The sequence below is a fragment of the Petromyzon marinus genome, chromosome 47, assembly GCF_048934315.1.
Source record: "Petromyzon marinus isolate PM22_M1 ecotype Great Lakes invasive population chromosome 47, UKy_Petmar_22M1.pri1.0, whole genome shotgun sequence".
NCBI classification, from domain to species: domain Eukaryota; kingdom Metazoa; phylum Chordata; class Hyperoartia; order Petromyzontiformes; family Petromyzontidae; genus Petromyzon; species Petromyzon marinus.
The window spans coordinates 10,642,484-10,669,402 of record NC_133713.1 but is presented as its reverse complement, the minus strand read 5'-3'; the positions used below and the strand labels follow the sequence as shown (position 1 = coordinate 10,669,402).

Sequence of the window (26,919 nt, the reverse complement as noted above, 5' to 3'; positions counted from 1 at the left end):
AAACAGTAGTTTTGCGTGAGAGTGCATGTGTACTCACTCTCCCTCTTCCGTTGCCACCGGGCACTTGTACTGAGCCGTATTAAAGAGGCAGATGTCGGCAAACTGGCGCACTGCACACACACACACACACGTACACGCACGCACACACACACACAGCAAGCGCATGGAAACCTCATAACAGACATGCGAAGAGAGCGCACGCGCCCGAGTGTTGTTTCTGACTAAAGCGCTTGGAGCCAGGCATTCAGCAGGCGCTACACAGTTGAGTTTTGTGATGAGGGATCACAGCCGAGGTTCACAGGTCACAAGGGGTAGAGGAGGTTAAAAGGCTGGGAGCTAAGAATACACGCGCGTCTGGCCGAAAATGAAACCCATGTGGCCATGCTAATACATTGCAAATAGAGAGCCTTAATTCCTCCGCTTCCAGGTCTCTCCGTGGGATCTCGCGTTAACGACGGGACGACTTTCCGTCTAAGTGGGTCTCCGGTGCAAGTTTATAATCCAGCGTATTTGCAGGCGGAGCTGGGAAGATCATGCAGATTTGTAAATCTCCAAACCCATTTGGCTTTAGAATAGCCAGGAGTAGTAAAACTCCAAGTAATTTCCTGCTCAAAGGAGCAATGAAGTGGTACTCATATCTCCTGTTTAGAGCCACTGAGCCAGTGGTGGAAATTCCACATGCCTATGACGTGGGCGAGTCTAACCACAGGACAAACCACAGTTGACTTCCCCGCAACGTGCTACTCATTTTAGCAACCCTTGAGAAATGATGGGCTGAGTCAACCCCTAACCAGGAGTTGAACATGCAACCTTCCGATTGCGAGACACTCACTCTCCCAATGAGCCACCTCCTGGCCGAGTAGAAGCGCAAGGTAGTACAGCAAATAGGTCGTGAACCTATCTGCGCAGACCGGCGAGCGTCATTCCGTAAAACGTGCAGGACTCCGGTTTCCATCACATACAGCAAAGCGCTCGTAAAAATGAAAAGTAATTGGGGAACAAACATCCCAATGCAGGAGGCTAATGAAAAAAGTGTTCGAGACTCGGCAAGGCTTCTCTGGATATGCACATTCCGTTCATATTACTATTGTTACGGGCGCATTTACAAAGCCTTCTGTCAAAGCACCCAGTCAACGTCTGCTCGGTGGGAGTTTGCTCCGTCTCCTCCTTCCCCGCCTCGCCCAGCCACCCGTGCCGGTGACTCCCCGCCCTCGTTCAAGCCCAGGCTCAAGACGACCTTCCTCGTCTCGTCGCACGAATGTTTCTGCGACAATTATCAACATGACATTATAAATGACCGCCTACACCAGGGGCTGGCAGCCAATAGAACAAGAGGGAGGACATTTTTTTCGAATTCGGTAAAAGAAAACAAGAATTCTTTCAAGAGCCACAAAAGCAGTTCTTAAAGAGGCGCGCGTGGTCTCCGGAGCCGCAGGCTGCCGACCCCTGGTCCACGCGATGCACGCGTTGTCCTACGCGTTGAGGCACAAGTGGGGCGGGGAGTGGGGGGGGGGCCCAATGTGGATTCGAAGTGGCACGGCATCGCATGCCCTTGCCGAAATCTCACCGGTCATCTTAATCTTCTTCACCGTTTTGGTCGAGTTGTTGGTGACGTGCACGTTCACGTTGATGGGCTCGCCGTGGTAATAGATCTGACGAAAAACAACAACAACAACACGAACGCCGAGATCCCCCTGTGTAGCCTTGAACAGACTGTTGTGGCAAGTGTTGCTAGCGAGCACCTAGGAAGGCCGGCACGGCACACAAGTTCGGTGGTTTGCCAGCACCAATGCTAGGCCACCATTCTCTCTCCTTAGTGCTGATGTTTGCACACCTCACCAGGTACTGATTTAAGGCCGAGTTGACATAGCGGAGGCCCAGCGCCGGTTCAAATACTCGCTGCCATTATTGGTCGTGAGCGGGAATCGAACTTCGGGTTGCCGGGTCTCGTAGTGCAGCGCGCTAAACCGCTACACTTAATGAGAACGAAATACAACATGCGCTTGAAATCACGTTGCCAGAGACGTTTTGGCCACCATATGCGTTTCCATTACAAGAAGAAGAAAAAAAACGTACGATCAAAATATGACATTTTCATAAAATATAAATTTAGCCAAGAGGCAGCTGCCGGACACAGCGTGACGCAGCAATTAGGGCCGGCGTGCTCAATAGAAAGGCGCACATTTTTCTGACAAACACCGGTTAAAATTAATCCGTTCTATTCCATTTGTGTTCACCTTCGACGCTCGGAGATAACTTCAGACTCTTCCCTCCCCCTTCATTAAAATGCAAAAAAACGCAAACTTCCCCACGGTTACTGCTTTTCATGTTAAGTTCGTTGTCCTTCCCCCGCACCTCCGATTCGCACGGTTGGCTACATACGGTGCGAAATAAGTTCAACATACATAGTTGCTTGGTATTCCCTCACCAGCTATCTCGCCCCCATCCTAAAACCACCCCCTTCTCTCCTCCCCGTTGACTGGTCACGTTCCTCAGGAATGCTTCCCAATTCTCACCAACCCCTTTCCACACCTCACGTGGTCGTCCCTCCCCGTTCCAAACTTTTAATTCCCTTTCCATCGTCGCCCCCCCCCCCCCACCCCGAGCTCATCGACAATTACCTTGCCCAATCCAAGAGACTTTTGTCAACTCTTAGCTGTTACGTTGACAGTGCTGTTTGTTGCTGGCCGCTTGGCATTTTGGGACTGGGCTCAGCAACTGTGTTGAAAGAAAAACATTGTTTCATACATATATATAAAACGGTCCTCGGTCCTGAGCTCACCTATCCTTCATCATGCACGCCAGGTTGTTGTTGTTATTATTATGCTCCCACGTCGACGCTCACCCACCTTCACCGATCCGCACTGACCAGCGTGGTGAAGCATGGAGAAACAAGAAAACCTCGTGACCGACGCAGCAAGGTGCGAAGGCCTTCATCCAGCGGTGGATCGATAAAGACTGCAAATCAGCAGTGGGTGTTTTACCGCGCGTCATTAGCGCGAGGGTTTGCGGTGGTCGAGGCGGCTTCGCTGTCGCACTGCTGCTCAATCTTAGGCTCGTTAAACTTCTATCGTTCGCCAAACCCTGCAAGAAACCATCCAAAACAACAAGCGCCGGGCGTCCGCGCCCGCCAGGCGGTCGAAATTGGCACGGCGGGAACGCGCGCAAGTTTGCGCCTATGAGCGTGCGTGCGCGTGACGCAATTGTGCCGCGAGTGTACGGGTGTGTTGCGAGTCTGCTGCGAGTGTGTTGCCAGCGTGCAAGTCTGCAAGTGCGTTGCAAGTGTGCCAGTTTTCGGCGAGTGTGCGGGTGTGTTGCGAGTTTGCTGCGAGTGTACCGGTGTGTTGCGAGTGTACCGGCGTGTTGCGAGTTTGTTGCGAGTGTACCGGTGTGTTGCGAGTTTGCTGCGAGTGTACCGGTGTGTTGCGAGTTTGCTGCGAGTGTACCGGTGTGTTGTGAGTGTACCGGTGTGTTGCGAGTTTGCTGCGAGTGTGCCGGTGTGTTGCGAGTTTCCTGCGAGTGTACCGGTGTGTTGTGAGTGTACGAGTGCACTGCGAGTGTGTTGTTAGTGGGCGAGTCTGCGTGGCGGGCACCATCTTGTCGAGCGAGGCCTCCAGGTGCAGAGGCTTGTCAGACATGAGGAACTGGCGCGTCGTCTCCGCCATGGGCTGTGGGCCCGGCTTCTCCGGGGCGAACTGCACCTTCCGGATCACCAGGCGCACCGAGTTCCTGCGGCGGGAGTGGTGCACCGTGTTAGCGGGCGCCGACGATCGGTTTACTTGTTCTATTCCATGTAAATATCCCACCGGGAATAAATCGCCCGAGATGGATCGCCTCGGTTTTCACGGCGCGTGTTACAGTGTGGGAGGCTACAACGAGTTCGATTCCTGCTCACGGCACACCACCGGTGACGATTATCCGAACCGGTCCCGGGCCGCCCCTAGGTCGACTCAACCTCAAATGAGTACCCGGTGCGGTGTGTAAACATCGCCACTGGGGAGACAATGGCGGCCGAACGTGGTGATGGACACCCACCTCCTCGTGTGCACAAAGATAAAGATCCCCTGTATAGCCCTAACAAACTGTTGGCGCGAGTGCCGTTAGAGAGCAGTACCTATGAAGGCCGGCACAGTACACGAGATAACCCTGTTAACGCACGGCACGTCAGGCTACAAGTTGGATTCGTGCGGCGAGACAGAGGAAGCTTCCTTGTGGGTCCCTGGCAGCGAGCGGGGCAACGCGTCGGGGCTCGGCGAACGGCACCGGATACGACGACAGAACAAGTCGTGGGGTCTCGCCGCGCGGGGCTCAGAGGGGCGTCGCTCACTCACCGCTTGTGAATTTTCTCCTCCAAGTTCTCGGCGCAAAACGCTTTTATTTCGAAGTCCACTCCACATGCCTGGGAGAAGGAAAAGCCATGGTTGCATCATCGTCATCGAGTCGGGATCTATCCACTGCCAGATGAAGGCCTCCCAAATTCGCCATTGCATCACAGTCCAGCGATGCCACAGTCCCTCTCGATCCTGAGCAGGAGTTGATCTCATCACCCATTGGCCACCATTCCATCACCTGTGCCGATACGGCGAGGTTGATTTTCCACTGTCATTTCATCGAACTGTACTACGCTGGCCTTGCAAAACATCCGAATCTGGCTTGGGGTTTGGGGCCCAACAGGGCCAGGGGTGGGGCTAGCGAAGCGTGGAATGCATCGGACGTCAGTGGCACGGCTCGGCTTTTGCGGTGGAAAATAAGTTGCACGGTCTGGAAAAGGCGAAACATCACAACTACAGTAGCAGTAATAATTACGACCGAAACAAATCGAGTGAGTGATATCAGAACCGGTCAAAGGCCCACACGTCACCCTTCACCAGCCAACATGAAAAAGTTGGTCGAATAACCCCCATCCAGCAGTGAGTCGGCACGCACGTACCTTGCCGGTATCCTCTGGGCCAGGTTGGAGGGTGACGGAGCAGGGCAGGTTCTGCGGGATCTGTCAACGCGACGGCAGAAACACGGTAAATCAGTGGAGCGGTGTCACGGTGGTTTAGCACGCCGCACTAGGTACCCCCCCCCCCCCCCCCGCAAGCCGAGTTCAAGTCCCCGCAACCCACACACCGACCAGCGTGACAGAGCGCGAGAGAGCGAGAAGCGGCCGAGCCCGTCGGTACGCCGTGGAAGCGAAGAAAAAAAAACGCGACGTGGGCCGCCGTGGCCAACACTACAAAACGATGGTGGGAGAAGGCACACGGGCGGGGGGTGGTGGTGGGGCAGGCACTTTCCCCGGCGCGCGGAGACGCTCGCCTCGAAGGTGAAGGGGTAGGCGTCCTTGCCCAGCTTCTTGACGAGGCGCTCCTGCAGGCGCGTCAGCGGGCGCGCCTCCTCGGGCACGGGCGGCACGGCCTGCAGGGTGCTCAGGTAGAGGTCCTTGCGGAAGGTGAGGCCCAGCACGTCCAGGTCCTCGCGGCCGTAGCGGAACGCGCACGTCAGCGTCACGTACACTACCCGGGCCGGGGGTGGAGGGGGGGGTTGGGAGGCTTAATTATTGAATGGAGATGTAGGCACAAGGACCAGACGGGAATGGCAGCGATGGAGACTTGACCAGGGGCAGGAAGCCGACGACGCGGATGGCTGGGGGGAAGGGAGCTTCAGGATAAGCGGGCGGCAGACGACGAAAACGAGCGACCTCGCGCGGATTGATTTTTGACTGGCGGGCTTGGGATAGGAAGCCTTGGTCGCTGGCGGGGAAGAGTGCACGGAGTAGAGTGAGAGGGAGGGGGGGGAGGAGAAGTGCACCGTTGGCCTCGTGTCAAGAGACGAGAGGCCCGTTTGAAGAGCGTTTTGTCACCATTAGGGCACTTCCCGCAAAAGCAGATTTCGCGAGACTACTTCTGAGACTCAAGTGATCTTCATCATCCACAACATAGAGTGCAGGGGAGTCCCCGATATACATCGTTTCAGACTCGCGTCACCGACTTTTTGAGGAGCACAGCGTAACATTTCCCCGCATATATGGGTAGTTTTTTTTACTCAGATCCGCAGAGACGAGTCGAAAACAGTGCATGGGTGCGTAGCGGTCAACGCGCGGCGCTGCGAACCCGGTGACCCGACTTTGATTCCCGCTCACGGCCACCAGTAGCGAATATCGTTTTTGATTCGCCTCGACTGAACTCGCGCATGCACCTATATCTTCTCAGTCCCATCGTAGCCGCAAGTGCTAGTAGTAATCGGCGCGGACTTAAAAAAAACTAAATATCAACAACAATCCATCCACTCCCACAAGGTAAGATCATAAAAATTATAGGTTAAGGTAAGATCTTTTTAAAATGCTGCCTAAGATTGTGGGGGGTTTTTTTACACTAAAATTGGTTTCATGTTTGCTTCATTGCTTAAAATTTTCAGAAATGCGTTTCACAAATACATATACAGTAAGTGTACAGTACCTGGTTTTCTGTACATCTACAGTACGTATTTTGGTTTCTAGGTATAAAACGCAACATTTCCAAGTTAGTCCCTATTCCTCCCTTATGCCATTGTTTCTTATTGGAGAAATTGCCTCATTTTGTGTCGCATAGCCAATGCTGTCCCAATCACCACCCTCCCTATTAAACACGTATCCCTAAGGGGGGAAATTCTCCGTTATACATCGTTTCGTTATAAGTCGCAATTTTCTGGTCCCCTGTAGCACTTTCACACAAGCCCTGCTGCAGACAAATACTTTCCGCAGATGGCAGTCAAACACTGCATTTTAAAACCACTATCAGAGCTGGAATTTAGCCCCAAATTCGGTGAAAAAACAAATCGAAGGTGATGGGGTTTTATTTTTAGTGCAATCATTGCGATCGAGAACCCGGTTTATAAATCACGGGTGACTGCAACAACCCGGATTAAAAACCCATGCTCTTGATGGTGGCGGCAGAGTTCATTGAACCCCAGCCACAAGAAAAAAAAGTCACGGAGCATCTTGATTTGGTTTCACGCACTCGGGTACCTCTCTTTCACCCCACAATGCACTATTTTTACGAGCGGCACGTGAAGGAAGCCACGACCCAAATAAGAAACAGCTGTCACACTTTGTAGATGCACGCGCCTGGGCCGTGCGTACCCAGGCCGTCTGATTTGTTTAAAAGCTCCGAGAATGGTTGAAGCGACTACCGCGTTGGTTTACGCGCGGCATGGCTCTCCGATGCGTCTTCGGGTCATGCCGCGTGTCACTCGGCGTCCACTCCGATTAAGTTGACTATAGTTTCAATTTTCTGAAATGGAACCGTTTTGCCTGTGACGGCCGCTTGTGGCATCGTGCCTCTAAGATTCGCGCGCCGCTTGTAAAGGTGGCCTTCCTGATTGTGTGCGCAATTGTTCGGCATCTGTCACACGGAGAATTATTTGAACTTGAAACCCATTCGCTGCATCCTGATCTCGTTAATTTTAATCTTAAATGACACATAAAATGTTTCATCCGTGAGCAGAATACGTTTTTTTGCGGGAAGGCGCTACAATTTTTCATCTCAATTTTCAATGACAGCCACTTTATCTGAACAAATACGTTAATTTAAAAACCCGAGGGAAAATCAACGCTGCTAACATTCTTACAACTAATTTATCCATGTTCCCACATTTTAGGGACTCGTTTTTTACATCCACTTGGCTGCCTTTTGTAGTTTTACTGCCAAACATAATAGGCCTGTTTTTTTTTTCTATCAAGACTCGTTCTCTCATCACGTTCAAGCCCGTCGCACACAAGAGTCACACACTGACATGAGAGCACACCTTTGTTATGGATGACAAGACTGCAATGCAGTTTTTTTTTTTCCACCAACGACAAAAACAATAATTTACAACAAAAACTTTCACCGGACGGACGCAACGGGTGAAGGTGTGTACCAAAGTTAAACGGGAAAGAGAAAATCTGGTGTGCCGCCAATTCAAAGCCTTTGCCCGTTTTCTAGTGAAGAGATGCAAGAAGTGTTTCTGGAGGCATCCATCGTGGTTTTTTTGGCAGGCGGGTCCCTGGCAATTGTGGACCGGATTTAAATCACGCGGAGCCAAACACGCAGCCGCCGCACGTCACGAACATCCCCCTCCATAAGCGTGACAACTGACGTCAATCAAGACTGTGCCAAACCTTTGCGCTCTTTTAAATACTCCGAGTCCACCAGCACGATTCCGTCTGCGGGACACATTTTGCAACAAGAGGAGAAATCGGTTAGCACGAGGTCCCCTCTTAACGACACAGAGCTGGCTTCAACTCAAGGTACACACATGCTTCTCTCGGCAGAGAGCAGAAGCTTACAATGATGACAAGTCAACGCGTGATGATGGCAAGGGATCTTACAAGCAGTCATTATTTACATATATACATTGGGGTCAAAAAGTGCCGGTATGCGATGGTATATATGTCTAACCTCTTTCGTACCATACATAGCCAACCGTGCTAATCGGAGGTGCGGGGAGAGTGCAGGCTGGGAACAAACTGAAAGCATTCACTGGTGGCTGCTGCCGTGTGTAAGGTCATGAACTGCGTGCGTCAGTACGCCTCCCGCTCCTACAGACAGGACCGCATATTGACCAGTGTGGTCTGTCAGGGCGTTGTGGATGCGACGCTGTTGTGACCATGCCAAGTGCTCCGTACGTGGCGATGAACCTCAAGATAGTATATTTATTGTAAGAGCTCATTTACACCACAAGTCTTTTTTTGTTTATCAGTGGCCTCCTGCTGAAAGTGCCTAAACCGTAATTAGATCATGAACGAGCGATCATGTACATTCTACCTTGGCAGCAATTGCTCGGACAGGGGGTTTCCACTTCATTAAGTCTCATCAGCGGTTTGCGCGTAACACTGGGTAGCAAAAATATAATTGGGCGAGAGTGATTTTAGACATTTCGCAAACACTACGGTACCCCCCCCGCTCACCTAAGTCGAGTTGCACCTAACAGCGCACAAGCCACCGCGAACGGCATTCAACAACCGCCCACCGTTGTCACGGCAAAGCGCGGCGGGTGCGGTCGCGTCGAGGGTCAACGTACCGACGGGGTCCACATGCTCCAGGTGATCGACGAAGTCCCGTTTCCCCAAATACACCGTGACCTGCCGGGCAGACACCACACGCACGCACAAACACACACATACACGTACGATAAAGGCAATGACAAAGATCCTCCCCCCCCCCCCCCCCCGGTTAAACGACGCAGAGCAGCGGGGGAAAGTGTTTCTCCCCCGACGCCTTGAGACAGTCGCGGGGGTCACATGACCCGACTTCCCCGCGCTTGGCCGGTGTGGGACGGTGGAACGAGTGGGGCCACAAATCGGTTCGCCAGGTTCGCAGCACAGTGCCGCCACCGCCGTGGTGACATTTGAATATGAATCATCGGTTAAATATTAAAAGGAGTCTCTCCCTGCTAACACGAACGTTGGGCCATTCCCATCTCCAGTGGAGTTTGTGAGTCAGGTGATTACATTTATACACGTCTATGTCGGGGGGCAGTTTTGGCATAGGACAGTTGCTGCCTCAATAATTACCATGAGCCATAGTTCATCCACTGCTGGATGATGGCCTACCCACGCCATTGCTATCACTCGCTGTCCTGCGATACAATAATCTATCTCGGCCCCCTGCACACGAGCCGATGTGATCGCTCCATCTCCGTGAGCGACAGCAGGATTTTAGATGTTCGGAGAACTTGGTTACCGGCGTTGGGTGTTGGAGCTTCATGAGAAACAGAATGCTGCGGCGGTCGCGATAGACCGAGTGCCGACCGAGAAATACGTCCGTGGTTTGGTGTGTGGAAAATTTGGTGACCCTAAAAAAATAATCGGGAAGCCTTCATCCAGCAGCGGAGTGACAACAATAGGGCTGAGATGCACGTGTACGGCCGATGCACAACACGGCCTAATAGCAGCCGTGTGGGTGGCGCCGTTACAATTTTAAACGCGGCTGACGTCAACGAGTGGGAAGCGCACGTCAAGGATGTCAGGCCCACTGGGGCCCCACGGGCGTTACCAGCTCAGGCGATTAATACAATTACAGCACAATGTGGATTATAATACGGCGTCTGAGTGCGACCGCTACTAAAGCCGCTGGATGTATTTCTTGTATAGAGGGGAGGCGGGGAGGCAGGCAGGCAGTCAGTCGAAGCCAGGACGGGAAGAGGAAGGTCCCGAGATCGGACTTGGGCAGGGAGACGACATCACGGACAGTGGAAGCGAGTTTCAGATCATGGGGGCAGCAGAGGAGAGAGAACGAGCGACCTCCCACCAAGGAAAGGTTGATTTGGGGCTTCAACAGAAGGTCTTGGTTGCTGGAGTGGAGTGTTAGTGGAGGGGGGTAGGTTGGAATGAGAGGGGCGAGGTAGAAGAGTGCATGGAGGGGAGTAGAGTGAGATGAGAGGGGATAGAGGTAGGCAGGAGAATCATGATGATGGCGAGTAGTGCGATCGTGAATTTGAACCCGGACTGCGCTGGGAGCCGATGGACGGATCTGAGTATCTAGGTATGAATGTAGAACTTCTTTCGCACCGTACGTAGCCAACCGTGCTAAATCGGAGGAGCGGGTGGGGGGGGGGGGGAAGGACAAACTAAAACACCAAAATAAGTTCTAAAGAAATTAGTTTTAAATCTAGATCGGAAAGTGCAAAGCGCAAGTGGCTTCCGAATATTGAAAGAGCGTTGCAGACGCCGCAGAAGCGCATCCGAAAGCGCGCGATGCAGTGACCGTCTTTGTTCCATGGCTAGCCCAAAAGCCGCTGCCGTGAGGATTAACGGAGTACGTGCGATGGTTTACGCTCCTTGACGAGATCGGCAAGGTCTTGTGGTTCATTTGTGACAAGCGCTTTGTGTGTGTGGGAGGACAGTGAAAGGTGCACACAAGAGAGAAGTGTCGTCCCCCCCCCCCCCCCCCGTGGCCGTGAACAAAGCGAGCATAGGGACGAGTGTGAGTGCGAGTACGTGAGCGGGCGTGTGGGTGAGCGACTCGGCCCTCAAATGAGTACCTAGTGCGGTGAACATCGCCACTAGGGAGACAAAGGTGACCGGGCGTTGGCACTGGCCATTTCGTGTGCCATGCCGGGCTTCAATAGGTGCTCACAAACAGCACTTGCCACTACAGTCTGTCAAGGCTATATGGGGGATCTTTGCCTTTGTGTGCGGGGGTGGGTGTGGCAAGGCCATCCCTTCCCAATATTCTACAATGGCCATTTCCGTTTACGTTAATGATGCATTTATAAATACATTGCACGCAATGATGAATGCCCTCTGTGTGCACACGTGTGTTTAAACATGCGTGCAGAGCGGTGGTGCAGCGGGTATAGCACTGCCACACAAACCCATTGACTTGAGTTCTGTACCCGGCGATGGCTCATATCAGTGGCGAGTGATATCTCTACCAGTGTCTCTCTCTCTCTCTCTTCCCCCCCGCACTGACCAGCAGGGTGAAGTATGGTCAAGCAACACCGAAGCGTGGCATGGTCTGGGGAAGGCCTTCATACAGCACTGGACCTCTTCGGTACACTCAGCCTTAAATGAGTACCCATCAATGGGTCTTCGCCTACAGCAATTGCCACAACAGCTTGTGTTGGCTATTGGGTTGTCTTTGTTGATACATATGCTATTTGTAATGGAAAAAATATACATCATCAGGCCTTTGACAATCCACTGCTGGATCAAAGACACTCCTCGCGGTGTCGGTCATGGGGGATCGTTTGACCACACTTCACATATGTACGTTGAAACTTCTAAATCGGAGGTGCGAGGAGAGGACAACAAGCACACAAAAAAGGAGTTCTTATAAGAAAACGAGTTTTCTATTGAGTCTTTTAAAAGCGCACGGCTCCCGTGGCGTCCTAATATCGAAAGGAAGAGCGTTCCAGACGGCCGCAGAGGCTCATCCGAAAGCAAAGTCAACCCACTACTCTGGTCGGTGCGCGTTGTTGAACGCAGCGATCGTCGCACGCCGGGAGACATCGGCGAGAGCAGCGTGCACCAGCAAACGCGGGGGGGTGTCGGGGGGGGGGTGACGCAACACAGAGGGCGAACCGCTATCGAGCGAGGCAGACGCACGAAGAGTCACAAGTGGCACTCTGCAATCAGCTGGTCCCACTTATCGGGCGATTTCTAAACGGAGTGATGCGAGTAACAGAACAAAAAAGGTAGCAACCGTTAAAAAAATAAAATCACTCTCGCTTTTGTAAGCGCAGCCCTTCGTTTTAAAACAGAATGTCGCCCTTAGAGGGCGAGCGTTGAAAAATCGAACAACAAAACGCAGGACGGTGGGAAGGAGAGAAAGAAAAGCAGAAAAATGACACCTCACTTCGTATCATCATACTAACGAATACACAAACAGCGCCCACCGTCTCGCTTGAGAACGCTCGCTACTCTGATGCAGGGCCTGGACGCGTGCATCGTCACCCACGTGACGAGCAACTTCGTCGAGATATCGTTTGTGGCCAGGTCGCTGCTGAAAAAGAAGCTAATAAGCTCGGTGGATTTTTCCTGTGTTTAATTTGGTATTTTAAGTGATACTTTTACCCTTCCTACACTTTGCACTCCTATTGTGTTTTTGTATTATTTGTTGTTGTAACGTTCTGACCCACCCCGACTAGACATCTGCTTTATAGCTCGTTGAATTCGTCCAGTACGAATTCGTATTCCGATTCTGCTCCTGCAAGGGGCCGGGGGAGCAGCAGCCGAAGGAGCCAACATCGGCGCGTCTCCGTCAACCGAGGAGAAGGAGTAATGAGATCAGCTCCGTGCGTTGGAGCGAGTTGGACCGTTGGATTTCTCAGGACGGCGACGGCAATAGCTTGGGGAGGCCTTCACCCAGCAGTGGATAGATCATGTTTGATGATGACAATAACTGCCACCAAATTAATCAACACAGAGGTGGATCGAGAAACTTTCCAAGAGGGTGCAGGGGGATAGGGGGGTGATTCTGCAATTTCAATCATTTAAAAATCGGATGCTACATTCTTCAAAAAAAAGTTTAATCTAGTTTCTGCGGTTAGTGTCGATAAAAAAAATAATCAGGGGTCTCAAGAAGGAGTCCCCACCACTAAACAAACAATACTAGCATCGGACGTGCAGTATCGGTCCACATTTAAACTTCCATAATCGGCATTCAAATCTACATTCCGTTTGGAAAGTTCTCGATGTTTAACCACGGCTAAAAATCCACGTCGCAGCCTACGTCCTACTTAAAAATATATTATATATAAATATTTAAATTATTGTTCAATTGGTTCTCCGAGGCTGTAATGAAATATGACGTCTCCTGCAAATGAGATGTGCCACACACAGAGTGCGGAAGGCTCAAATGACAGCCCGCCCCTCTATCCCCCCCTCGTCTCCGTTGAGGGAGAGATAACGAAGGGGCGGTGAGACTCTGACCCCCCCCCGCCCCCCCAATACGAATCGTGTCCGCGACGCGATGACAAACATGTGGATCAATTATAAACAAGCCCAGCATTTTACATGAATCCGATGTTAGGTGAGCGGTGTGGTCCAGCGGCACTGCGCCGCTACGAACCCCGGCCACTCAAGTCCCGATTCCCCGCTCCTTGGCCTCTTGCCTCGGTCGACTCGGCCTCGAATGAGTAACCCGGTGCAGTGTGCAAGTAAAAGTGAAAAAAACACCGCCGCCGAGGGAGACAAAGGCGGCCGGGAGTGGTGCTGCCCATCCAGCCCCGCGTGTGCCGTGCCGGACTTCATTAGGTGCTCACTAACAGCACTTGCCCCGACAGTCTGTTGAAGGCTATACGGGGGTCTTTGTGTGTGCGTGTGTGTATATATATATAATTGTGTGTGTATTGCCATGCGTATGTATTGACGTGTCTTTGTGTATAAGCGTGTGTGTATACAAGCGTGTGTGTATTGGCGTGTGTGTGTACTGGCGCGTGTGTACAAGCGTGTATGTATTGGCGTGTGTGTGCGTATTGGCGGGTGTGTACGTGCGAGCTGTTTTAATGTGAGAATTGATCCAGGAGTGGTGTCAGGAGAGATGGTGAACCCAAAACAGCCTTGGCCACCAGCTCCTCGTCACACACACACACACACTGGCAGAGGGAGGGAGCGCCTTACCTTCCCATTAGGGCTTGATTTCTTAAACACCCTGAGAGAGACAGACAAAGAGGCAGACACAAAGACGCACACACACAGACACACACGCGCAGAGACAAGGGATGGGAGGGAGAGAGACAACAACGCAAGAGGGGTGAGATTCGGATCATCAGGGCACCCCAAACAAACGGCTCGCGCTACGCTTTTGCGCAAATCTCCCGTGAGCAGGGGGCTCGTACCCAGGAGGCAGTGTTTTTATTAAGCAGCTCCGCACCGCTGGTCTTCCAAGGCTGTGTTGATTCCAGAATGTAATATATACACCGCACGCACAGAAAGGAATATTTACGTACGCATTCATTCATTTAGGCCAAGGTATCCCGCCGAGATTCAATCAGACGCTTTACAATTTAGGAGCACAACTATTGTGTACGCCGAGCAATTGAGGATTTGAAAAGGAGATTATCGTTTTAAGTGTTATGCAGAATGTTTTTTTTTTCTCGTACGAATGGCAGTAGTTGTAGTAGTATTTAATGTGGAGAGTTTCTTAAATCCCAGCAGTATCAACGGGAACACCATAATTAGGTTGATCGGAAGGTCGGGTGCGGTGGGGAAAAGTGTGGGTAACTCCCGCCTCTTTCAAAGACGTCTTCCCAGCTCCCTGGGGCTCCCTCGAATTGGGGGGGGGGGGGGGGCGTACCGCCAGCAGTGGTGCGGAGGAGCAATTGGACGGCTGCGCATTTTACAGTTATCATTTTCATCGACGGAGAGAAACCTTGGGATTTTGACATTTAATAGGACAATGTACGCAATATATAAACATAAAAAATATACATGAAATCCGGTCAGGTGACTCACAATCAGAAGGTTGCGAGTTCAAACCTTGGTTCGTGGGTTGACTCGGCCCATCATCCCTCTGGAGTCGAGAAAACGAATACCACTTTGTGGGCAAGTAAACAGTGGTTGTTTACGGATGGACGATGCCCCGGCCATTAGGAATGTGAACTTTCCACCACTCGCTCGGGGTTTTAAGTGGGAGATGATCACCAGTAGCTCAATGCAGATTTGAGCAAGAAATCACTTTTAATTGCTTTACTTTTTTATCGTCCGTCCTATTGCAAATCTCGGCACGATGCTCCATCTCGTGCACACGCACGGGCCCTCAAAGAGGCCCGTTATCCGCAACGTTCAATCACACGCCCCACATCTGACGCACTGCTAAATCGCACGAGGATTGAACCGACCCGCATACAGACGGCAACGGCGAATACTGCACACGGAAAGGTGCAGGATAAAAACAACAAAAACCGTCCCTTAAAAAGAAAACCTAATGTTTGCACAATCAGGCACGTGCACAGGAGCAGCGGATTCATAAAACTAATTGAAAACATGCAGCAGCCGCAGCAGAATAATTATCGCCCGGCAGTTAAAAACGTGGCTTGCATCGCCAATTCCGGTCAGTTTATTATTGTGACAAGCTTTTATTTTTAATGTTACAGCGATTAATTAAATAACAAGCAGGCAGCCAAGTAATTGGACATCGTTATCGGCAGTGGACTGTGTGGTAAACTAAAAACACACACAAATGCACTTTGACTCGAAGGCTCGTGGCGACTGGTTGCAGCGGTGGTGACAGTGATGGTCGTGGTGGTGGGTATTGGTTAGTAGTGGTAGTGGTGGCCATGGCGGTGATGGGTGTTGTTTAGTAGTGGTGGCCACGGTGGTGGTGGTAAAGTAGCATTAGCAGTGGTGGTGTTGGTGGTTAATGGGTGGGCAAGGGTGAGAGTGGTAATGGGTGACAGTAATGTGTTGGTTGTGATGCAATGATACTGATGATGGAGTCTATGTTATTCGAGGTGGTGCTGGTGATATTGGGAGTGGTAGTAAACTGTTCGTGGTGGTGCGAGTAAGATTGGTGGCGAACTGATCGTGGTGGTGGTGGTGGTGTTCGTGTGGGGAGTGGTAGTGTGTAGTGGTTAACGCTACAAACCCAGCGACCAGAATTCGATTCCCGCTCATAGCTAATACCAGTGACAATTATCTGAACTGGTCCTGGGCCTCCACCTAGGTCGATTCTGCCTCAAATGAGTACCTGGTGTGGTGTGTAAATATCACCATTGGGGAGACAAAGGCGGCCGGGCGTAGTACTCGCCACTCACCCTCTCGTGTGCTGTGCCGGCCTTCATAGGTGCGCTGCGAACAGCACTTGCCGTAAAGTCTCTAAGGTTATAACGGGGGATCTGTTCTATTTGGTAGTGTTCGTGGTGGTGCCAGTAGGATTGGTGGTGGAGTGATCGTGGTAGTGCCAATTGTGATTGTGGTGATATTTGTGAATTTGTCAGTGCTCTGGTGAGTGGAAGCATTTGCCGGTGGTGAGGGCCCGACTCTAATTATAGCAAACATCTCACTGCTCACAAACCAGACCCAACTATGGGCAAATATTGCACTAGAATCTGCAAATTAACGGAATCACCCTTTCGCAAGTTCAGAAGCCATTCCGTTTCATCATCTCCACTGCAATGGAGCCCAAGTAACCATAGTTACGCAGGAGCAGCCCATTTGTTTTTGTCAAGAAATGTTCAAACGTTGGACGTGACACCCGGCACACGAGAGACGAATCCTGCGAGCAACGATACCGAAGGGACTGTAGCAGCATCCGTGATTGTCTTTTTACACAGGTTCATTCCGATTTGTGCCATGGGCGTCGTGTCAATAGACCAAAGCTTCCCTTCCGAGCGCTCGCGGTAAGCAGTGTCGCCCGATGCATGAAAGCGGCCCGCAGAAGGAGACCGCGCAGAACTACTGCCGAGATCCCTTCGAGTGACCTCGTATCCACACACTGGGGAGGTGGCAGCACCTTCCGAGCAGGAATAAGGAAATATGTGAAAAACTTTATTCAACTATGTTTATATTTTGCGCAGTCATTGGCGACCGGGCTGAAACCAATTACCCCGCTACGCCCGAGAACCGGGTTTGTTCACGGGTGGTAGAAACGGGAAGATGAAGCCAGGATCACAGCGGGGCCGACTTTTGGTGCCACGGTGGCGAGATGTTAACCACCTCGCCTGGTATACAGGAGGTCGTGGGATCACACCCGACCCTGACCCTTGTACATATGAAGATTGCGTGTTCTCCCAGTGGTCGCGTGGATTTCTTTTTTTCCTCCGGGTCCTCCGGTTTCCCCCCCCCCCCCTCCACATTTAGAAATCACGCGTTTAAGAGCATTTGGCTGCTTTAAATTTCCACACGATGAGCCACTCGGTTGAGCTGTGGCCAGGTCGCTTCTAAGAGAGCGCTACATCAGCTCGGCGTTTCACTTGTCTTCCGCCGGGCACCACCGATGAGCACGGTTTCCTACGTACGGTGAGAAAATGTACACAATACAGTGGGCCCGACCTGGTAAGATGAAAGTCGTTAAGTTGTAGTTAGCCTCGGTGCGCGGATCTTCCCACTCTACACACCTGGCCACCTCCACCTTTCACGCACGCGCTGTTTAAAGCCAGACCCAAATTACCCCCCTCCCCTACTCCGTGTGTATGTGTAGCGCAAGGGGTGGGTTGCCATCTTCTTCGCAGCAGACCGCAAGCGCCACACCAGAGACGGACGACTTTGTGCGTTCAAACGACCTGCACGGTCAAAACTGAAAATGCTACAGAATGGAAGAAAAAAATAATCCAATCGGCCGCCCCAAATTGTTTTGCAGGAATTGCACAAAAAGTCTCACTATGAAAAGACAACAAGCACCATGTAGATTGGATCTTTGCAGATGTGACCTATACATGTATATTTTTTAATGCTCGAAAAAATGTGAAAACCCTCCGGTTGCCAATGCCATTTTGTGTGTTTCTGCGATGCGCCTCAATGGCTATCGGCTGCTGCCATTTGTGGTCTCAGCGGGGGTGGGGGGGGGGGGTATTGAGAGGTAACCGCGGCAAACGTTCGTCTCTGTCAGCCGAACAACGGAAACAACAACACCACTCAGGCACAAAGCGACAGGGCCACTGCTTGCGCCGAAAAGGTGCAGCCTCAGGATTCACTTTTGTTTTTTGCTTGCACCAGTGCTAGGCCAGAAGGCCCCCCCGCCCATGACACAGAGGGAGCTCTAGAAAATGCGTCTCTCTCTCTCAAGAGGGCGCTTGGCCTACTCTTCCACGCTGGGAGAAGCGGGATTCCCAACACTTTACCCCATCACACGCGATCGTTCCAATTACGTTCACTCTGCCGGGGGGGGGGTAGGGGGGGGGGGATTTAAGAGACTCTCTCCACACCAGTCCTTTCAGCTGCTGCCGCGCCAGGCGATTGAACCGGCGAACTCTGGAATTGCGAGTCCACGAAGGCACCTACTGTGACTCAGCGAGGACGCACCTTCCAAGACGGCAGATACTGACCCCCGTGTCCGTACTGGACGTCCGTGATAAATAGCTTCATACCTCTTCAGATTCCTCCGGCAATCTAAATAAAAGATTCCGATTCTGAGATAAGACTCCACGATAGCCGATTCTCACCTGCGCGATACGATGATACGATGGGCACCTACCCCCGAGCATTAAGAATCAGTTTAAGTCAAAGAATGGATGCATGGTTATCGGCTTAGCTAGTTCGCAGATTCGCTAAAAATGACAGTAAATATCCGATTTGTAAATGTAGCAATTCGCCAAATATAGGCAACGGATGAATTTTCATGTATCTAGAGATGAGGTTAAGGCACCTTTACAACTATTCATGCTTCATTTGAGTTTTTTTTTTGTTTAATGCCCGATTGCTCATATGATGAGACTGACGCACCCAATGTTCCCAGGTTTCCATTGTTACTGCGTCATTGGGTTTCAAGAGTGATGCAAAATATCTATGAGCCAGACGCTGGATAAAAAAAAACCTAATAAATATGAACTGGCACAAATGCCACCGACCACGTCAATGAAATAAAACATTTGAGTTAATATGCCCACATCTTTGTCAATCCACTGCTAGATGAAGGCGTCCCTAACTCCGGCAACGCTTCTAATAACGCACGAGCGTTACGATGAGCATTGTGTGTTGTCAAGCTGCGCCGATTAAAATACTTGTTGCATGGTTACGCCGAGTGAGCCCCAGGGAAAGAACTTCTGAATACATTGTTTTTTTGTTACGGACGTACAGAGCATTAAAAACGTTACGACAAAGTCACGAAACACAATCTGGGCGACACTTGGATACGAGCCACGTCCAAGACTCGGGGACTATTATTTCAGCTGGTAAGGCCCAAAAGAGCTCAGCAGATATTTTGCAAGAACCAGAATCTCTCTCTTTCCTCCTTGAACTTGAAAGCCCAGGGAAGGACGGGCATGAAGGTCGACCCCTCTGGTTCGGATTTAAAGAAGGGAGTCGCACGCGCAGGTAACCGGGCACGTCGCTTCGCGATGTCATCATTATCCCTCCAAAGCCGCGTCCAGAGTCACCTAGCGAGGCAACTCCCGAGTAATCCTTCTAACAAAGAGCCGTGTTGTTGTCTCGCTGTTCACGTCGTCGTCGTCGCTGCTGCTGCTGCTGTTGTTGTTGGATCAGCTGTCTGGTGCACGATGCATGCTGGCCGCTGGCCGAGTGTTGTTATTTTGTTTGGCGCCTCTCGCGTACGACGCGGTCGCCAATTTGCACGACGTCATTTGATCTCAGGAATCATGGAAGCGGCAAAGTCTCCCCGATAGACCGCATGGACAAACAAAAATGCGCGTCTCGGCAACAATGCTTCCACTCGGATAAATAAATACGTCGTGTGCTTCTGTTATTAAAAATATTTTTGTTTGTTTTCTGTAACCAGACCCAGTCCCATATAAATTACATTTAAAAAGGGACATTACTTTGGAACTTAAATGTATTTTTTTCCCCAGATGCTGCTAATTGATGGCAGAGGCATATCACGGAATCGAATAAGGCAATGCCCTTGCACAACTGCACATTTGCAAGATAAATAAAGATTCTGATGAGAAGTGCAGCGAGCCGCTGTACATATGTATGTTGAACTTCTTTCGCACCATACGTAGGGGCAACCACGCTAATTGGAAGTACCGAAACGTTATGTCCTCCGAAGAACGTAAAGAGAAGGGAAATGTTTAGAATTATGAAGCTGCACCGTGGTAACGACGACGTGAATTGTGGTAACATTTACAAAACGGGTCAAACATTTGTTTTTACTTTTACCAGGTAAGGGCCCACGGAGCTCTATGTGGTCACCTATAGCAGGCAAAGACTCTAAACGCGTGACGTCGATTCTAACTGTGGAGGGGGAAAACGGAAGGCCTGGAGAAAAATCCACGCGACCACGGGGAGAAAAACATGTCAATTGCAAAACACACAGGCGTCAGGGTCGGGATCGAACCCACGACCTCCTGCAAAGCAGGCGAGGGAGTTAACATCTCCTAGCCACCGTCAGCAACCAGCTGCCACGAATGAGCGAGCGCCGGGCGGCTTTCATCCCCCTTGATGAAGCCCGTTCCCAGTGGCACGAATTCCACACCGCCATTACAGTGCCTTCCTTCTACTGACAATCGCCGTCGATTTTTTTTTTTGCGACGTGGCAAAATGGTCACCCCGCCAGCACGTCAAACGGAGAAGGGCCATGGGGCGGCGACACCGCCCGGTGGCAGCGCACTCGCCGCTCGTTGCGGAGGAGATTCACGGTTCGAATGCGGCAAGGCGGCCCTGGTTAACACCGCGGCGTAACCGCGAAAAACGCACTACGCGTCACCCTCTTCACCTCGCAGCGGGCGCGAGAGATCCGCGTGACGTCATTCGCGAGAGCGGGCCGTCGTGTGCCGGCGTCACGGCCATAAGTTTGGCAAATTGGTGAAAATGGCACCGCAAATTACTCAATTTGGGATTACACACCGCAGCAATCATCACTCCCCTACTTCAAAAACGTGGCAGCACCTCTGCTGGAAAAGAGTCACGAGACTCAAGTGAGGCTTTCCTGAACAAACAAGCGGAATAACAATAATATTGGATGAGAGGGTTGGTGCATGGTTACAGCTGTTCCTTGGCTGAAGCTGTTACGAATCTGCCTACCCTCTCCCGGGACGCCACATCTTGCGAGTGTTTCCGCACGCACGCACGCACGCATCCCCATGTTTCCGTGCCGCTTTCACTGCCGCGTTTTGCCTTTGTCGTTGCTCGGGCTTATATATATTTTTACCGACAAAATTCTGGCATTTGTCATTTATTTTTTGCCAATTCATCCAAAAGGTTAATCTGCGGCCGCTCAGAGAAGAGATCAACAAAAACATAAAATATGGCCCCGCAGTTGAAAAACGACATCGTCCCTATCTTTCAGTTCAAGCACCGAGAGAAATGTATTTTTTGAAATACAAGCTGAAGTGGGAGAAATTGACTTTTGCTATTTACAAGGATTCTGGGAAAAAATAATAATATAGGAGGCATTTTTTTAAAGGAATTTTTGTTTTGTTTTTCACGGTCATGGTTCTGTTATTAAAGCACACAAACTGTGTACTCGGGAGGGGGGGGGGGCTACAAGAACGATCTCCACCCCAATCGCCACCCAAACCATTGCTTCTCTCCCTTAAGGCGCTAACACACACACACGTCTGGTGATCCCGTTATTTCGGAGGAAAAAAAAGGCCTTTTCAACGACCAGAATTGAGGATTTTCTTTCTTGCCGGCACAGGAGAAAAAAAACGAATTAACGTCGCAATTGGCATACACCCACGTTCAATCGCCAAGTGGGGGCCAACAAGCCACCACACGGCATGGCATTGTCTCTCTACAGATGCGTCTGTATTCAGTTTTTCCTGTAGTGGGGTAGGGGGGGGGCGATGTCTGCCATCAGTAATGCCGATGGAGTCGGTGAAAAATCGCCGCGCGAAATGACGTTTGGGGAAGCAAGGGCAGAATGCACGATGGGCAAACAACAGATCCGAACGGTAGCTAAATTTGTGTTCGCGATTTTTATTTATTTCATCCTTGTTTACTGTGTCGTGCCCCCCCCCCCTCCTGTCCTCCACCCCCCCCCGTAAGAGTTTTCTATGCCCCCCACCCCACCCGATAAATAAGGTCATTTAATATTTGTAACGCGCCTCGCACGTCACCACATCTCGAAGAGAATGAAAAGCCCGCAAAATATGTAAACGCAACGACAAGAACCACCAATTACTGCGAAAATAAGCGCACAATTTCACACAAGATACAAAAGGAAATATCTATCCGTTTCCACAGATCATGTGCACGAGCGATTGTTCGAAGCTAATTTTAAAAGCAATTATTATCAGGTCTTGCTAAACTGACCAGGAATTGAACTTGGCTTGCCAGGTTCAAAGGCACAGTGAAATCCTTATATTAAACAATACTTTGGTGGCAGGGTTGTAATGCTTGTGCCCTCAAAGCGAGAAGAACCTGGGTTCGATTCCCAACTCGGGAGCATTTCTGCGTGTCGAATTTGTATGTTCTCCCCCTGTTCTGCAATGGGTTCCACCGGCTCTCTCCCAAAAGGAAAACTACACAATGCAACTGGTATAGGGCTAAACATTGCAGTGCACAAAACAATGACCTGCAAGTAACTCAGCTTGGATTACGCATGGCAGCCGCGTCGCCCACTACTGCATGGCAGGGTAAGGTAAAAGGTTAAAAAAAAGCAAGATCAAACATTTTGTTAAAAAGCAGTCCGTCTTGAGTCTATTCTTAAACCGATCGGAAATTGAACTCAGGTGATCATCTGCAGAGCATGGCACAGTGACGGCCTCCATGCTATTCCTATATTTAACAATTTATCCTCTATATATAACACACATACAGCAAGTGTACTGCCTACTACATACATACATGTATATAAATACACCAAGTGCCCAGAAAGGGCATATCCCCTGTGCACATTTTTCACTAGGGACTGCCATGAGTCATCAAACACACAAATATAATCATTCCAATCATCAAACGGAGAGTTATTTTAAAACACTGGGCTCCAGCGATCTAGGCGATGGCTTCTCACGGGCAGGTGCATCCGCATTGAGCTGCAATTCAACATCATACCCCTTAACTCACAATGCATTGCGGGGGCTTCACAATGCAACGCAAGGCTTCAAAAGTCGATCAGAGGTGGAGAGGTTTGGGTTCGGGTGGGGGGGGGGGGCATTGAGAAACTTGCGCCGTTGTTTCAACGGCCGCGCCGGTGAGAAGGAACTGAACCGAAGAGGCGTGGATTGGAAGTCCAGTCAGCGGTGACCACGGCACCCCCACGGCACCCCCGCGGCAGTGGCCCAGCGTGAGTGAACACAAAGATAAGGGAGCGGTGCCCTGCGTGCATTAAATATTTATGACTCAGGGGCACGCTGCTTTGGTGGGCGTGCATACAAATAAATGAAAAAGTAGTCAAATTTAAACTGGGATTTCTGCGGTCTCTGATGAGGAAGATGTAAAAGGTTCAGCCGGCTGGGTTTTGTGTGGCTGTCGTTAATAAGAATGTTTAGTTTTACACCGCGCTCAACGTTCATGCAGATTTCGGCTCACGATCGCCGAGGAAGAACAGATGGGCTGGAAGGCAGGAGCAGCCAAGTGGTGAGGAGCCGTCACTACCAGCAATTGCCCAAGCTCTGCAGCCCTCTATATAATACGATTTCAGATAATTATTGAGTTTATCACAGAAACCGCAGACATTTCTAAGTCGGCACGAGGTACGTTCCCCTTTCTTCCACGCGTTTGTCCCACACGTCATGTGGAGTGTTCCGCTCTTCTTGCCAGCCTTCTCCACGCTGCCCTGTCCATCTCTCTTTCCGCTCCTCGGGCCACCGTGTCACATTGCCCCCCCCCCCCTCCCCCACCTCTTCTTCTGCCTTCTTCCTCTTGATCTCTTTCCTTCCACTTGCGTCACTTTCCGCCTTCTGACCCACATCATTTTCCTGCTCGTCCCGCCACATGACCGAACCACGCCAGCCTTTTACATCTCTCATCTTCGTGATTTCTACCACGTTGAGTCTTCATCTCACTTTTTAATTTCTCACCCTGCCCTTACTTGTTAAACCCAACATCCACCAAAATATCCTCATCTCTGCGACAGCCGTAGCTTGGTCCTCCCACTTTGTGCCCCAGCACTCGGCCCCATACAACAGCACCGACCTCACCACCGTCTTGTACACTTTTCCCTTCAACCAAACGGGGGACCCCCCCCCACCCCTCACCCCTCCTATCGCACACCACAGCAGTCATCTCTCGCCATTTCAGCCCTCTATCCCTTGTTCTCATCTCTCCTTCTCGCGATCCATCAGCACACATCATTGCACCCCAGGTACTTAACTTTCCTGTGTCCGCCAAAAACGTTCAACACGACATCGGTTCCAGATATCAGTACAAACCAACTGGTACACACCAACGCAAACGCAGGTGCCAAGTCCTGAACTCTACCAGGAACAAGCCGGGGGTGGGGGGGGGCAGGTGGCATCTCGCAACCCAACCCCACACGCAGAAGGCAACACTCAGAGAGTTCCCCGCAAATGTGGACATTTATAGCAGCCAAATATTCTAGATGCATATTTCTATGCATTTGGAGGCACTCTCCAGGTTAGCGCACGCCGCACTACCAACCTGACGAACTTGGGCGCTATTCGTGGCTACGGCTGACGCCCGCGTGATGATCCTGGGCACCTGGCACCACCTCCCCCCGCAACTCTCATTAACCCGCGTGGTGAAGCACCGTCAAACAAGCGCTCATTACCCACACGGCATAGCAAAAGGCGCTCATCCGACAGGGCATTGACATCGAGCTGGAAATCATGAGCGCCATTATGACTTTTGTTATTGTACAGTATACACGTGTAATTGCAGCATTGTATTTATTTACCACTCAAGGAGACGCTGCTTTTGACAACTGGCTTTGGAGAAGCCAAATTGCTGGTAAGAAAGTCTGAAGATAATCCACCCTCAATGCGCCGTGCCACTCGGCAGACATTGCCGTGTGAACCCGATTTGTTTTGCGGCCAATGTTACACATTTCTCATCCTATTGCTACCCCCACCCTTCTCGGAGGTGGTTCGATGATCACGTAAGACATCTAATGGGCGGCCGGGTCACGCAGTAGTTACACTCGTGCCTCACAGCCAAGAAGAACCTGGGTTCGATTCAAGACTGGGGTGCATTTCTGTGCGGGGTATGTATTGTCTCCCTATCCTGCACGGGTTTTCTCCGGGTCCTCCGGTTTCCTACGGTGTGAAACGTAGCACCTTGCTTTGCGATAGCCTTGTGCTGGCAACAGTAACAGCGTGCGTATCAGATGCACAATATTGTTATGATTGCTGCAAGGATATGGCGAGTCCTATGTGCTTGTGTTTTACGGTGCAAACGAGATGGATTTTAGGGCCATACATGCAGATGTAAGAACAGTAAAGATGCACGACGTCCACTTCAAAGTGGATGATAAACAATCCCGTGACATTCAGAAGAGCAGGCCATTGTGCACCGGGCGTTGTGATCCAAATGTTTGCCAAAAAAAAAGTTACCCGCAAATTACTCAATTGGGATATTTATCTACTGTGAAAGCTTAGCAGGACCCCTGCTGAAAAAGTGTAATGAGAAATGGTGAGACTTTCCTGTGTAAACAAGCGTGATAAAAAGTTGGGTTTAGTTTAATACGTTTTTGCCCATGCTGGCCAGGATTGGGCAAAACTTAGGCCACTTTTCACCCAGGCAATTGGAGAACACAGACAAAGGGTTTCCAACCTAATATTAAATCGACCAATAACATATTTAAGAATTACAGATAAGAGAAAAAACAATATACTATAAAAATAATTTCTATTAAAAAAACATTGAAACTTAAAATATTATCAATGGTCCTCATACTATCCAAGGACATCATTCCACTGCCCAATCAGGCTATTTAAAACACCGCAAGCACAAACTAAATGGTGCAATAAGAAATGTTGCAACTTCAAGGCAGCACTTAAACGCCATCGATTTGGGTGAGTACTGAAGGTAAACTTTCCCTTCAGGTGATAAACAAATATTAAATAAAATATTGCGTATAAACGACAAATAACTAACTACAAAGACAAAGTCACCGTGCGGGTATTTTGGCCAGGCTCTGTCGTCGTGAGCAGACGCGAGAAATTGGTGCAGACCAACGGGCACTTGAGACTCGTGCCCTTTCCAAACAAATCCCCAATGGGGCCAGAGGGAGAGAGTGGAGACTCCACCGATGTGATGAAGCACCATTTGCATGAAACGGCACCCCCCATTACATATTTGTCCCCTTTTGAGGCCACACACTATTATTGATAAGTGCGTCGAGTTTTGTTGTTGTTGTTGTCGTTGTTAACTCTGCTTGTGCACCACTGCCAATGCAGTAGCAACCAAATAATTTGTTCAACAATTATGGGGGAGGGGGGTGTGTATCTTTGCCGCTCGACAACAGACTCAAAAGACACCACCACCGCACAACACTTTTCTTAAATGAAAGCTCAATGTGACGGCTAACTCGTTAAACACCACAGAAACGTTTACTTCAAAAGGGAAGGTGTAAAGAAAAAAAAGCCACCTTTGATGAAGGACTCTTTTCAGAATTGGGCGCGAGTTGAGTGCATGTGTTTCGAGCAAGGGTGGGGGGCTGGCGGGGGGGGGTCGTAGAAACGCATGCGTGCTGTTTCAAAAAGAAACCGGCTTGCGAGACGTTGGCTGTGGATTATGCAACACCTGGGGCCGAGCGATATTTAAATACAAAAAAAAAAGGTCACGTACCGCGAAACGTTGCAAATTAAGCGATTTAAAATTAAACGTCACTTTGGTTGCCGATTCGCCAAGAGACGGAACCGAGCCATAAATTAACACCGTTGCCTCGACTCTCGCACGAAGAAAGTGTTGATGCTTCGGCCTTTTCAAATGTTAAAAGGCGAAGGCAAAGG

General features: G+C 50.5%; 1 protein-coding gene across 5 annotated transcripts in view; it reads right to left on the bottom strand.

Annotated features, from left to right (window-relative positions):
- The window catches only part of ARRB1 (arrestin beta 1), a 64,499-nt gene that overhangs the window by 8,086 nt on the left and 29,494 nt on the right, over positions 1–26,919 (bottom strand). For all 5 annotated transcript variants that reach the window (XM_032971988.2, XM_032971989.2, XM_032971986.2 and 2 more), the window contains exons 3-11: positions 14,069–14,099; positions 9,025–9,085; positions 8,123–8,167; positions 5,302–5,498; positions 4,931–4,990; positions 4,332–4,399; positions 3,594–3,729; positions 1,568–1,652; positions 38–110 (exon numbers count right to left, since the gene is read on the bottom strand). In XM_032971988.2, coding sequence (XP_032827879.1) covers positions 38–110; positions 1,568–1,652; positions 3,594–3,729; positions 4,332–4,399; positions 4,931–4,990; positions 5,302–5,498; positions 8,123–8,167; positions 9,025–9,085; positions 14,069–14,099 — 756 coding nt within the window. The remainder of the gene's footprint in view (positions 1–37; positions 111–1,567; positions 1,653–3,593; positions 3,730–4,331; positions 4,400–4,930; positions 4,991–5,301; positions 5,499–8,122; positions 8,168–9,024; positions 9,086–14,068; positions 14,100–26,919) is intronic.